This window comes from Hippoglossus hippoglossus, chromosome 10, assembly GCF_009819705.1.
Source record: "Hippoglossus hippoglossus isolate fHipHip1 chromosome 10, fHipHip1.pri, whole genome shotgun sequence".
Lineage (NCBI taxonomy): Eukaryota > Metazoa > Chordata > Actinopteri > Pleuronectiformes > Pleuronectidae > Hippoglossus > Hippoglossus hippoglossus.
In genome coordinates, this window is record NC_047160.1 from 850,001 (window position 1) to 864,900 (window position 14,900).

Genomic DNA, 14,900 nt, shown 5'->3' on the forward strand with positions numbered 1-14,900 from the left:
AATTAAGCTGGATAATGGTAAATGGTCGACATTTACATAGCGTTTTTCTTATCACTCAAAGTGCTTTACAGTACAGTTTTGCCATTCATCCATTCACACACACTTTCACATCTATGTGCAACACTTTCTCTATCACACATCAATCTCACACTGCCACCACAGCCTTCAGAGGAAATTTAGGGTTCAGTATCATGCCCAAGGACACTTCAGCACAAAACACATGAAAATGTATAATAATTTTGTTGTGTTTCATCCTCTGAAAAGGAATGTGGCTTTCCTCATCATTACATTGAAGGCCTGAAGTCCCTGCCCAATACGGACCTCGTCAAGGATCTGATCGACAATCTGAAAGACTTGAATCAGACAGCTCAGATGGTAAACAGTTCAGTATCCTACTCACACCAGTATGTCAGTATGACTGTATTTTTGTCCAGTGTTTCCATCAATGAATGTCTTGTATCCAAACTCTCTTACCGCATCCCTCTGAGGCTGCAGTCAAAGGCTGATGGCATCACATTGGCACAACTAGGCTGCCCATTTAGAAGAGAAAAACGTCCTTCCATTAGGTCCAAACTAACCCAGGATTCATTTCGTTGAGCTTGCACAATGGTAAAGGTGGGACAATCAGATAAGGGCTGCTGCACACTAGACGATAATCAGGCTGATTTTAGACCCGATATGCCCCTTCCAACAAGGCTGCCGGTTAACTGCCCAAATAATCCTGAAGTGTGAGGGGTATACATAATAATCTTAATGCTACAGATTGAGTCGCAGTCTCGATATGTAGCTCCTGAAGCTTGATGTTTGATGTTTACGATATACGGCTGAAACCCACAATAGCAAGAGAAGAGTGAGAGAGAGAGCTGACCGGGAAGCACCACCAACCGATGGTTTAGCTGTGACTAAAAACAACAATAAATTTCCAACTCACCTCCTGCTCGCGCTGCAAAATCGATACGCCTTCTCATCCATGACAACATCCATAGTTAGAAGAAGATATCGCGAGTTTCTGTGAGATTTCAAGTCTCTGGAATCGCCACTGGGAAAACTTTTCCTTCAAATGGCAAGTGTGTGGTCTGACGTTCTGGCCAAATCGTCCAGTGTGTGTGTATTCTGAAGATTTTAAAATTAAAAATCTGATAAATCTGTCATGATGTCTTTTAAATGGTCAAGAGTTGAAAATCCTCTAGTGTGCAGCAGCCCCCAGCCCTAACTGACCATACGCGGCATCTGATTTACGCCTTAAGATATCTAAAAGGAAAATCTACAGGATCAACTTAATGATTTCCAACTAAAAACATAAGACAACTTTTCTTTAAAACCTTCACATTAGAGCACAAGTCTCTTAACTATGTTCATGAAAACAAAACAATGAGCTATAAGAGGCTAATAACCTGTTACATTTTTTGCCTTATCACTGCAAGCGATACATTGTTACATTTTAATTTGCAACACTTATGTCTTCTGTCTCTCCGCAGAGAAAGAAGGTGTGTCCGATGCCTGAGATGTATAAACCCCTCGAAGAGGCACTAACAGAACTGAAGGACAAATTCAACTCATGAAAAATACCACTGTTTGAAATTGTCAGAGGAACTCAGAAAACAGTACCGTTCTGCTGGTAATACTTGTACACTGTACAGCAGCAGTATGTTTTTGTGATTTTAATTTGTTGACATTGATGCAAATTTGCCAATGTATTATTTTTTTACTTATTTATTTTTATTTATTATGAGTTTTTGATTGTGTCAAGGAAATATGTTCATAAAACCTATTCAATCGATGTTATTGCCCTCCAAATGGGATGAATAAAAACACTTTATATATTTGAACTTTAAAAATGTACAGTGTTTATTTGAATAAACAACAATAATTATACTTCATAAAAACTGAGCTCTGGTGCACAAGGATTTACCTGTGTGTTAAAGTGCAACTAAGCGTAAAGATATCCTCCTAATCAAATTGTGCTTTTGGACTCTTGTGCAACCATATTTTTTTTCTTGATGCTCTGTTACTCACAAAATCTGATTATTATTGTCAAGAATCCAGTATGTCCAAGTCTTTTGCCAAGTTGGTATAATCATTTCCTACCATAAATATCATTATACCTTAGCAGGGGTTTCTACAGGTTTTCAGAGGGCTTCAAAGGTACTGTCAAGATTCCAGGGGTGCTGGTAGTTCTTATTGTTGGTTTTATGCAATTATAAGATTATTATTGATGCATCTTAATCCTTTCAGTTTATTAATATTTTGGACAAGCTACAGAGTCTTTAACGACTTACTGCTGGAGCCTGATAATAAGGAATTACAATAATCAAGTCTGGATGTAACAAAGGCGTGGACTAGTTTTTCTGCATCTTTTTGAGAAAGGACATGTCTGATTTTTGAGATATTACGCAAGTGGAAGAAGGCGGTCCTAGAAATTAGTTTTAAGTGTGAATTAAAGGACAAATCAGGATCGAAGATCACTCCCAAGTTCCTGACTGTTTCATTGGAAGCAAGGGCAATGTCATCTAGCGCAGCTATATCATTAGATAATGTATCTCTACGGTGTTTAGGGCCAAGTATTAGAACCTCTGTTTTATCTGAGTTTAATAAGAGAAAATTGGGGGTCATCCAGGTTTTTATGTCCTTGAGACATGCTTGGAGTTTAGTTAATTGATTACATTGTTCAGGTTTTATTGACAAGTATAACTGGGTGTCATCCGCATAGCAGTGGAAATTTACCATAGACTGTATATGGTCAAGACTACGCTTCAAAAGTTACCAGTAACTTACACAAAGTTAAGACAAGGGGGAAAAATGCATAAGAAAATATAGTAAAAAACGATAAAGAAAAAGTATTGTTATTTTGTTTTGTTGTATTATTGTGTGTTAAAAGGAATTAGTAGAATTAACTAAATATGACTTTCATTTACCGTATTGTTAAAAATTTTTATAAGCAAGTGAAATATAAAAAAAAGATTATGTTCCAAATGTTATAATGTTACAAATTGGAGGGCTCTTCCTCTATTCATTTAATAATCTGCATTCCAGTGTCCTAGATTCATGTAATCGCACCAATAGTAACAAGTCATTTTCTGAACATGTTCCTCTAGGTGTTTAACAAGGGCTGCCTTCTTCCCAGTTTTGGTGCTCTCTGCATGATTTTCTTTCTCTCCCCTCTGCCTAGTTGCATGACTGCTGGACAGCCTGTTGTTTAGTTACAATTAAATAATTCCAATGTGTTTATGATCTATTTGTAATCTGAAATTAGTCTGCCTCACATGCAAGCTTATAGTTAAAACCTAATAATTTTCAGAAGAGCATCAGAATCTCAACACAATTGTAACAACACTTGTATGCCAGGGAAGGTACATGTTAATCTATAAAACTTTTTATTTTCCATATACTTATAGTTGGCTCTATTTGTCCTTTGCTATATGTCTCTCCAGCATAATGTTTCGATGTCAAGAACAAAACACATTGTATTTAAGAACTACAAAAGCCGGGCTACAGTGGCCATATCAAATATTGTGGCTTTAACATGTTTAATCTTAAACAGGGTTTGAATGTTAAGGGCTTTTTGTGTGAGGAGCAGGATTATAAATTATTTTCTGAATTTTACAAGGAGCCGATGCAAAGAAGCTAAAACAGGAGTAATATGATCTCTCCTTCTAGTTCCTGTCAGCACTCGTGCTGCAGCATTTTGGACCAACTGGAGGCTTTTCACAGACTTACTGGGACATCCTGATAATAAAGAATTACAGTAATCCAGTCGACAGGGAACAAATGTGTGGACGAGTTTCTGTACTCCCCACTGCCATCAGCAAAACAACAACTTAGAAAATGTCCTTTGAAAGAACAATGTGCATTTTTCTAGTGGAATTTAATATACTCAAAGAATTTATGACTCACTGCAGATGATCTGGAAGCATCATCAAATTGAATTGCCCATGCGTGCAAAATATGCTATTTGAATAATTTTTTTTTTTTATATCATAAAATAATCTATTCTATAATAAATATAATATAATATAATATACATGGTCCAGATGTGTTTGAGAAAATACAAATTTAAACATGAAGCCACTAGACTCGTTTGCCCTCCACTGGCCTTCTTTAAAATAGCAACACACGCACATAGCCAGAGAGAGAGAGAGAGAGAGAGAGAGAGAGAGAGAGAGAGAGAGAGAGAGAGAGATGAGAGTGAGATGAGAGTTGCTCATGTGTAAGTAGTTCAACACAGCTGTCACAAACTTTGAAAGAAACGGAGATTATAGCATCGAAACATGCAACCACCACCCAGAAAGGTAAGAAAGTGCTGAGCCTCATGTAGGAGATGACTTGAAATGAATATATAGTATCATGCTTACTGCTTCTACATGCTTAAATATCTACTGCTTCTCTACCTTCATTTCTGTTCCTCCATCTTTAAGATTTATTAAATCTACAGACCATTTCATTTAAAACACTGACACTACAGTAAATGGATTTTACAGCATATAGTGCCAAATACAGCTTATATGCATTCATTGGAAATATTTTACGGAATTTGTGTTTAGATAGTAGATATATTTTCTTCACCCTGCATAGATGGGAACGCATCTGTCTGCAACAACTGAAATTACTTTCATTTTACAGCGTGAAAGTCTGTACTACATGCTCATTTGAGACCTTACAGAGATTTGAGAAATTTAATTTTGTTCTCCAATCAAAGTTGAAATTCATATTCCCTTAATTCCCTTAATCTAAAACTATTTTTTTCTGCAATCCACAACTTGCAATTGAGGCAGTTGTGAAATAGCTGCAATTTTAAAGCTTAAATTGACATCTTAAGATTAGTTGTGAATAAGGATTGGCTTATCTACTCACAGTTTTGCAACTATTGTGTACTTGTATGTACATAGTAGTTTATTTTGACCTCTCTTTGATTGTCTTTGCTGTATGTCAATTTCTGTTTTTCCTGAAAGTTATTGTGTAAGGACATTGAGAGCAACCACTAATTGGCCAATAAAGCTGTTGCTGAAGAGCCAATTCACTATCTTCATTAAAATATAACATTTCAATAATCCCTGTATATATATGTGTGTGTGTGTGTGTGTGTGTGTGTGTGTGTGTGTGTGTGTGTGTGTGTGTGCAGGTGAAGGAGAGTCAGCAGGTGAAACTGGTGTTCTCAGAGCAGCACAGTAAATTGCAGACCAAACAACATCAGGACACTGAACTGTTGGAGGAGATCAGGTACAGTTCTCTTTCTGTGGAGCTGTATGATACTCTCCCAGGAGGAGACGGACAGGCAGAGAGATACATACCAAACTGAGAATGAAAGCATGTTAAATTACATAAGTGTTTTTTGTTGTGTTCACCTAGGTCCTTCAGTAAGCATCGTGCAGCTATAGAGAAGGAGTATGCCCAGGTGAGCAAACATAGTACTATTATAGTTCACTATTAGTCCTGTTTCTGGCATCTTTCGTTCTTTACTGGAAATATAAAAATGTTGATATTGATTTGAGGTCCCGTATCAGTTTCAGAGAGCTGTTTGCTCTAAAATGTCTGATATCGTCTGATGTCTGTGTCTGTGTCTGATGTATTTTTTGACACTATCAGAGCTACTGGAGCCATGAGACAAATAAGTAAGATAATCACACTAGTGATGGCCAGGGGTGTTGTGCTATTTCTATGTGAGTGAGAGCTGCACATTGCTTAAAATAGTAAAAGTGGAACATAGGAAGGAAAGGTTTTGTTTCGATTTGTCACATAATCGGCACATTAATATTTTAGCCATTCAAATATCACAGCCAAAAATGAATAAAAAATGCGTAATCTGATAGTCCAATGGTTAGGGTGCATATCACATATCACATAGGGAAAATTGCCCTGAATGGCAGTTACATATATATATATATATATATATATATATATATATATATATATATATATATTGTGTAGGACATTACCTCTCTGATTTAAGTGTCCCTGTGTGTGTTACACCCTGACCACAAACACGTTGTGTGGGTGAATTTATCATTATGTGTCTGGAACATATAGTCATAGGTGTGATATGTAGGCTGCAACCATTCTGTGGCGCAGAGGAAAAAGTGTTATGTTTGATAAGGATGCTTGTCAGTTAGCTGAGTTCCTCGAACAGAGGACAAACAGAGTTCAAACAGAATGCAGCAAAGGTCACTACTAAGTGTTTATTAAGTAAATGTTCATTACACAGCATGCATAGCACTGCACATATACCTTTATTTCACGGCCCACAGTTTCATGATACAATTTTTTTTACACAACATAATAGATCTCTATTACATAGTGTTTTGCGCTGGTGCTTCACTATGGAGCTGTATCAATCAATCAATCAAATTTTATTTGTATAGCCCATATTCACAACTCACAATTTGTCTCATAGGGCTTTAACAGGGTGTGACATCCTCTGCCCTTAACCCTCAACAAGAGTAAGGAAAAACTACTAAAAAACCTTTTAACAGGGTAAAAAGAAGGTAGAAACCTCAGAGAGAGCCACATGTGAGGGATCCCTCTCCCAGGACGGACAGAAGTGCAATAGATGCCAAGTGTAAAGGAGAACATCATCAAGATAAAGGTTTTAGCAGCATTGATAAGGGTAAACATTTTGAAGTATAACTGAAGGTCAGTGAATTGGTGGATTAATGTCATTAATGGTCAAGTGTCTGAGGAGAAATACTATGTATCGAGCAGTCCTGTTGTAATCATAGTCTATGGTCAGCAGCCAGCAAGATCATGATCCACCATCAAGATCGGATGCCACTATAGTCCACAGTCATTGTCCACTGCCACCATTAGGATCCATCATCAGCTGCCACCTCGGTCGTGGTCCACCACCAGTATCTGATGCCAACACGATAAAGGATCCGCCTTTATTATCACGATCAGCCAGCACGATACAGAATTCGCTATACTGGATCCACCATTACGATCTCTGATACGCGATCCACAGATCCTAATCCATGATGTGGCCACAGCTGGGGCCCTGGATCTGCGAGCGATAAGGCAAAGGGACTCCGGGGAAGAAGTCAAGTCAGTAACATGTATTGATGAGATATGAAGTTCTTTGATGTGATAACGGTTGAGAAGAGGAAGGAGAAGCTGGAAAGAGAAGCTCCGAGTGTCATGTGTCCCCCGACCTTCTAGACCTATAGCAGCATAACTAAGAGCAGGTCTAAGACAAGCCTGTACCAGCTCTAACTATAAGCTTTATCAAAAAGGAAGGTTTTAAGCCTACTCTTAAACGTACAGATGGTGTCTGCCTCCCGAACTGAAAGTGGGAGATGATTCCACAGGAGAGGAGCTTGATAGCTGAAAGCTCTGGCTCCTACTCTACTTTTAGAGACTTTAGGGACGAGGAGTAAGCCTGAATTCTGGGAGCGCAGTGCTCTAGTGGGTTGATAAGGTACTATCAGCTCTTTAAGGTATAATGGTGCCATATTATTAAGGGCCTTGAAGGTGTGGAGGAGAATTTTAAATTCTATTCTAGATTTAACCAGAAGCCAGTGAAGTGAAGCTAATACAGGAGAAATGTGCTCTCTTTTCTTTGTTCTTGTCAGGACACGTGCTGCGGCATTTTGGACAAGCTGCAGAGTCTTTAACGACTTACTGCTGGAGCCTGATAATAAGGAATTACAATAATCAAGTCTGGATGTAACAAAGGCGTGGACTAGTTTTTCTGCATCTTTTTGAGAAAGGACATGTCTGATTTTTGAGATATTACGCAAGTGGAAGAAGGCGGTCCTAGAAATGTGTTTTAAGTGAGAATTAAAGGACAAATCGGGAACGAAGATCACTCCCAAGTTCCTGACTGTTTCATTGGAAGCAAGGGCAATGTCGTCTAGGGCAGCTATATCATTAGATAATGTATCTCTAAGGTGTTTAGGGCCAAGTATTAGAACCTCTGTTTTATCTGAGTTTAATAAGAGAAAATTGCGGGTCATCCAGGTTTTTATGTCCTTGAGACATGCTTGGAGTTTAGTTATTTGATTACTTTGTTCAGGTTTTATTGACAAGTATAACTGGGTGTCATCCGCATAGCAGTGGAAATTTACCGAGTGTGTCCTGATAATGTTTCCTAGTGGAAGCATATATAATGAGAATAACATTGGGCAGAGCACAGAGCCCTGTGGAACACCATGGTTAACTTTGATGCGCACAGATGACTCATCATTAATTTGCACGAATTGGGAGCGATCAGAAAAATAGGATTTAAACCAGTTTAGGACGGTTCCTTTAATACCAATTAACTGTTCTAGTCTTATGGTCAATTGTGTCGAATGCTGCACTAAGATCTAACAGAACGAGGACAGACACAAATCCCTGATCTGAAGCTATTAGAAGGTCATTAGTGACTTTTGCCAAGGCTGTCTCCGTGCTGTGATTGGCTCTAAACCCCGACTGAAAGTCTTCATATATATTATTTTCCTGGAGAAACTCACACAGCTGATTGGCTACAACTTTTTCTAGGATTTTAGACAGGAAGGGGAGGTTAGATATTGGTCTGTAATTGGCTAAAACCTCTGGGTCTAGGGTGGGTGTTTTGAGAAGGGGTTTGATTACAGCTAGTTTAAAAGACTGTGGTACATATCTTGATGATAATGACAGATTTATTGTGTTCAGTAACGAACTGTATACGACACTCTTTGGTCAGTGCAGCCATTTATAGCATCTGGAGAAATACCATCTTTGTCTGTGGCCATAAGACATTCATAAAGTTTGTACCATCCTCGGCAGGCAGGCAAATTTCAACATAAACTCTGTACATTACATTTCATTTAGCTGATGCTTTTATCCAAAGTGACTTCCAATAAGTGCATTCAACCATAAGGGCAGATGTAATAAATTCATGTGTGTGAATGGGTGAATGGCAAAAATATACTGTAAAGTACTTTGAGTGGTCATCAAAACTAGAAAAGTGCTATATAAATATAAGCAATTTACATTTACACACACAAGGGAGAGTCCTTAATGAAGACAAAGATTGAGTTCAATCTTTTTAAAACTATTTTACCTTGTAACTTTTACCTTGTTTTCCTGCCTCAGCATGACAAGATGGTTGTGTTCCAGCTTTCCAAGTTAACCAAATATGCATAGATTTTTATAATCCTCACATTGTCTTATTGTGTGAGCTAGTAATTTGCATTTTAACCCCATAAATGTAGGAATTGACAACCTGTATGTACCATGTATTTATCTTGTATATTTTCCTTCGTTTGGCCTCTGTTCATTAAGGATAAAATACAACACTCAGTTCATTGCGGACACAAAAGCCTCCCCAGTGACCGTTACTCTGGTAGTATAAAATAAGATGCTTGAAATGGAGTTTTGAGTTTTGAAGAAAAAATCAGCTACAGTGCAAAATGCCCAGGTCAGATTATGCAGATGATGACTTCTCCATTGCTATCCACAAGCACATGTTCTTAAGGACATGGCACAAGTGCATTTATGGTGAGTCCAAATGCATATTTGCTCATTGTTGAAACCATGGTTCAAAGGGGTTCTACTATGAGTCATGTCTTGGACATATCGTGAAACAAACAAATCAGATGAATCAGTGTCACTTTGCACACAAATAGATAATCTGTATATAACAAGCAAAATGTGTGCTCATAGTGAATCTGTCTGTGTAGGTTCATTTTACTATGTTAATAAGGATCCCTAAGATAACAGTGAAATACTGCACCCCATCAGAGTTTGTTTGTCAATGACTTTCCACTGCCTCAAGTAAGCAATGTAGGCCTACCAACAATTAACTGACACCTCAGTTTAAGGCCAACACACCCACCGACGCTCAATTGGATAGAAGTACATTAGCCTTTGTATGTTGCACTAATATTTACACTGTGTGACAAATGACAAGTAGGACTTAAAAAATGAAAAGCTGTAAGTGTTGTCAACACACTACAATTTCCCTTCTTTTTTGGATTGTGATGTGATAAACATCATTTTCAGGCTCTTCAGAGGTTAGCTGTTCAGTACCAGAAGAGAGACTGGCAAAGAGGAAATACAGATGCTATCACTTCTGGGTAAGCCCACACACATGACGTACACAGCAATCTCACCAGCTATTTGTTTCTCATTTCTTCTGTTTTTACACAACCTGTCAGTAGACTGTTGGCTCTGGCAGATTGATATCATTTTCTGTAAGTAGGGAAAGTTGCAGATACTATCATGCGTTGTTTTTGCCAATAACAGTTTATGTATAATGTGGTCCTGACAATGAAGATTATGAAGAATCATAGTATGTCAAACTCAAATAGCTAACTCAAACTCTTTAAATAGCTCTCCTATAAGGGGGCATATGGAAGATATTGGGCCATATAGGAACTGTAACCAAGATACACTGAACAGAATAAGCCATTTTACATCAAACTCTTTTAAATCATGACATATGCAAGACTAATTCTCTGTAATAGTGTCTCTTAAATGATAAACTTGGAGGTGAATAGATAAGCAAATACATTACTCACACTATTAGCTGTAAGAATGGATGTAAACATACGGTATGTGCAAAATGTGAAATGGTAATGGTAAATGGTTTATATTTATACAGTGTTTTTTTATTCTTGATGACTACACAAAGCACTTAAAGGTACAGTTTTGGCCATTTACCCATTCACACACACACACACACACACACACACACACACACACACACACACACACACATTCATACAGTGCATCTATGTGTACAGCCCTCAGTGGCAATTTTGGGGTTCAGTATCCCAAGGACACTGCCATGTGTAGTAGGCAAGACTGTGATTGAACCACCAACCTTCTGGTTAGAAGCAATTTTAATCGTTCAAGACCTAAATGCAGCTTTTCACATAGTAGATCATGCCATTTTAACTGAGCATCTTAGAACCTGGGTTGACATCAAGGACATTGCACTTAGTTGGTTTCATTCCTACCTCTTAGAAGAACCTACTCGGCCACCATAGGTAATTAAACATCCTCTAAAACTCACATTACCTGGGGTGTACCACAAGATTCAATTTTAGGCCCAGTTTTATTTTCTGTTTATATGCTTTCTCTTGGCCAAATCATCCAACGTCATGTCTCTTTCCACTGCAATTCGTACAGATTACCTTCCAGTAAGACCTAATTACCCTGAAGGCCTAGCTGTCTAAATTATGTTAACTGTTGGATGAGTAGTTCAAAATGCAGCTTCTTACTGGTTTTTAATAGAGAACATTACCTCACCCCGCTCCTTGCCTCTCTCCATTGGCTCCCTGTCCATTTTATAATGGATTTTAAGATTTTATTGATCACTTTCGAAGCACAAGCTACATCATAGAAATGTTTACCCCCTGTGTGCCTGTTCACAGCCTTAGATCCTCAGGTGGAGCCCTGCTGGCTGTTCCAAAGTCGAGGCTGTAAACTAAAGGTGAACATGCTTTTGGCATCAGGGCCCCTCTGCTTTGAAACGACCTATCTGAGGAGATAAGGCTCGTAGGGTCAGTGACTTCTTTTAAATCATTTCTTAAAACCAATTTTTTTAGACTTGCTTTCATGTGATGCCATCTTTTATAATGTCTTTTTCACATTTGGGCGAGGATGGAGGGAGAGACCAGGCCACATAATTACAAAAAGGGGCTTCAATGTGCACTGTTAGCATTTAGAGAAGAGTGTAGAGAAGTACAGTTAATGTAGATTAGCAGTCATGGATGTGTGTGATTTCAGAGGTGTGTTTGGTGTGTGGCGTTCAGTGGTTGATGCGACAGCTCAGACTGCTGCATCACGACTTGCTGCTGCAGAGGAATACCGCAGACTGACAGGACAAGCCTCCAGAAGTTTTCGCAATGCAAAGGACATCCGAGCTAAGCGAGTGAGAGAGCCGCACACAGAGTAAACTTACAGTGATGAAGTACTTTAAACAGTTAGAAAGTCATCATTGCAACACACAACACAATTACACTTCAGTGTGTGTGTGTGTGTGTGTGTGTGTGTGTGTGTGACTGAGTGAGTGAGTGTGTGTGTGTGTGTGTGTGTGTGAGTGTTTGTGTATACGTGTGTACGTGTTGCTTGTGTTTTTAAGGGCCTGGAGCAGCTTCAGAGGGTACAGGGTGAAGTCGTGGATGCTCTGCGAGAGCTGCACAGGCTCAAGAAGAGCTATCACCAACTCAGCCACATTGCAAATGTTGCCAGAGAGAAAGCTGCTGATGCACAGACAAGGTCAGTGCATCTTTGTGGTTGAGAAAAAGAGAGAAACATTTCTGATATGATTGCATGAAAAAGACAAGTGGTTTCATCTAAGAGGTACATACATTATAAAATACGCAGGTCAGGTTGTTGAAAAATCCTGAAGAGTTTAAAGCCCCCATGAAATGAAAAATACATGTTCCTTATAACATTATTATAGCATGTCCCTGTGTTGATTGTTTATTTATCATATGACTGAATGGCTTCCATCTTACGACCTCAAGAGAGACAAGGTTAGGATGGGGGATTAATTCATTCTTTGTCAAAATACTTTCTGGAACTTTTAACACCCTCTGCTTGATTATAAATTCTGCCAGTACATCCAACTTATTAGTTAAATCTGCAGGGAAGGATGCAGCTCACTTTGATGTTATTTTCTCATTCATACAAATGATCAGAACCACCAACACAGTTTCCACTGCTTTCTAGTTACAAAGACCATAGTCAAACAGAATGTAGTGCCGGTTCTGTAAATATGCATGATAGACTTCTTCCCATAGTGATTATTTAGGACACCATTTTTGTCTTTGACTGGACTTTCACGCAGTCAATATTTTGGCTGCTATACACTAATACAGTAACTTCCAGGTTTGCTACACTACATGGGTGCACTATATCAGTTTCTGCAAACTGATATAGTGCACCCATGTAGTGCAGCACTGACCGAATCAACAGTGTGTAAAATGCAGTGTAAGGGAAAGATTAGGTTCAGTCAGAGTTTTCATTTAGAACAGAGATTTGACATAACGAGTTAGATAATGTGTGGCTTCCTTCTGTATGTTTTATATCTTATCAGAATGTTTTAACTTTGTCTTCCAGAGCCAGAAAGAGTGAACATGGAATTTTCCACTTTAAAGCAGGACTATATAAAATGACTGCTAAGGTATGGTGTTATGAAGGTTATAATACAAAATAACAGAAATGACACACACAAATAATCAAGGAAGTCATTAATAACCATATTTTGTAATGTGAAGCTGCAACAAGCTGTGGTATCTGAATGTTACTGATATGATCAGATGAAACTATTTTTTATCTTTAAGCTTACAGACCCTGAATGACTATGCACGATCCTGAATAGTTTAGTTCAGTTTAGTTTTTTTTTAAAGTGGTCTGTACTCTATGTATGATGATGGTGTGTGTGTGATGTTTATTGCTTGTACTGAAGAACGATGTGTGTACGGTCTGTGTATCTGTGTACAGCTCAGTGCTAGGTTGAAGGAGTGTGATGACCGTTTGACTGAAGTTCGTAATGACTATCTGCTGGCCCTAGCAGCAGTGAATGCCCACCACCAAAACTACTCTAGGACTGATTTACCGCTCATTATGGAGGTACACACACACACACACGCACACACACACACACACACACGCACACACACACACACACGCACACACACACACACACACACACACACACACACACACACACACACACACACACACACACACACACACACAGGAACCTTCCCTAATACAGCATTCCCCTTTCTGGTGACTGATTGACTGGTGGGGGTTCTCAGAGCTATGTGTGGGGGGTTTCTTGGCCTGGCTTAGGTTGTGGACAACTGGGCATGGGATATATCGTCAGTAGTGTACCATTGTGTCATTGGGTGTTTCTGCCTTTGATCACTATACATCCTCCACAAAGGCAGCCAGCTGCAGGATGATCAGCCCTCAGGTTGTGTGTCATGTCCATTTGTCCCTGAAATCCACCAAGTTGAGAATAGCAGACCACTGAAAGGCTGATAGGGGTTTGGTTCTCAAGTGGGTAATTTTTATGTACTTGGAGTCCAGCATGGGTCCTTTTGCTTGAGCCAAATCCATAGACTGTTCTTTATTTTATCGAGACTATCTCTCCACCCAGATACATATCCCATAATTATTTAAGACACACCAGTAGTACTGGCTGCCCCAGTATATAAGCCGTTAAGTGATCACTCTGAATTTCCGATCTCCACTGAGCAGTTCAGACGTGGGTTTCAGCAGAGATTGAAAAGACAACTTATAGACCTACTTACTAGACAGACAAGCATTGAGAAACCACTGCCAGCGGTACGTATTGTCTATGGTCCCCCAACAGATCTGGTGGCCCAGTCTTCAGTGGCCTGGGTTGGGGTGCCACCTAAAACCTGTCACTAGCTTTTCATTTGGCGGATTAGCTTTAGTGGCCCTTCACCCCTGTGGTTGCTGGCCTTGGCGTCTTGCGGGGCCAGAGGGCTCTAGCTGGTGCCTTGCACCGGAGTGTAAAATGACTGCAGACAGCGTCTGGCCAGCTCAGGGGTGTGTGAATAGTGTAGGGGAGAAGGGGGAGAAGATGAGCCACTTTTTACATTTGATGATTTTACTGAATAACAGAAGTGTATTTGTTTCAAACAACAGTTACTATTTATACCTCAGGCTGTTGTGTACCCATGGAAATTAAAACAAGTTATCATATTATTATGGTTTCAGAACAAAAACCCAGCAAAAAAAGTTGGACCTTTGGCACAACTTTATACCCCAAGGTGGGGGTAAAGTGATCATAGCTATGGGGCTAGCTAAATTGAGCCCTCTGTGGGTAAATGCTGCCACCATTAAAAACTGATATAAAAATGACCCAAAATCAAGCAATTCTGAGAGAATATTCAACTTTGTGTTAATGCCATCAATTTAACAAAGGCAAAAAAAATTATACTTAAAGTAAAACCAAT

General features: G+C 39.1%; 1 protein-coding gene across 4 annotated transcripts in view; it reads left to right on the forward strand.

Moving 5' to 3' along the window:
- LOC117769679 (F-BAR and double SH3 domains protein 1-like) overlaps window positions 1-14,900 on the forward strand; it is a 38,653-nt gene that overhangs the window by 2,400 nt on the left and 21,353 nt on the right. For 3 of the 4 annotated variants that reach the window (XR_004615269.1, XR_004615270.1, XM_034598760.1), the window contains exons 1-8: window positions 4,208-4,289; window positions 5,120-5,217; window positions 5,347-5,392; window positions 9,958-10,031; window positions 11,689-11,833; window positions 12,044-12,180; window positions 13,027-13,090; window positions 13,411-13,539. Coding sequence is in view for 2 of the 4 variants with exons in the window: in XM_034598760.1 (XP_034454651.1) it covers window positions 4,269-4,289; window positions 5,120-5,217; window positions 5,347-5,392; window positions 9,958-10,031; window positions 11,689-11,833; window positions 12,044-12,180; window positions 13,027-13,090; window positions 13,411-13,539 (714 nt within the window). In the remaining 2 variants the exon portion in view is untranslated. Of the gene's footprint in view, window positions 1-4,207; window positions 4,290-5,119; window positions 5,218-5,346; window positions 5,393-9,957; window positions 10,032-11,688; window positions 11,834-12,043; window positions 12,181-13,026; window positions 13,091-13,410; window positions 13,540-14,900 lie in introns of those variants that run through there. The other variant, XM_034598761.1, reaches the window with a different exon arrangement.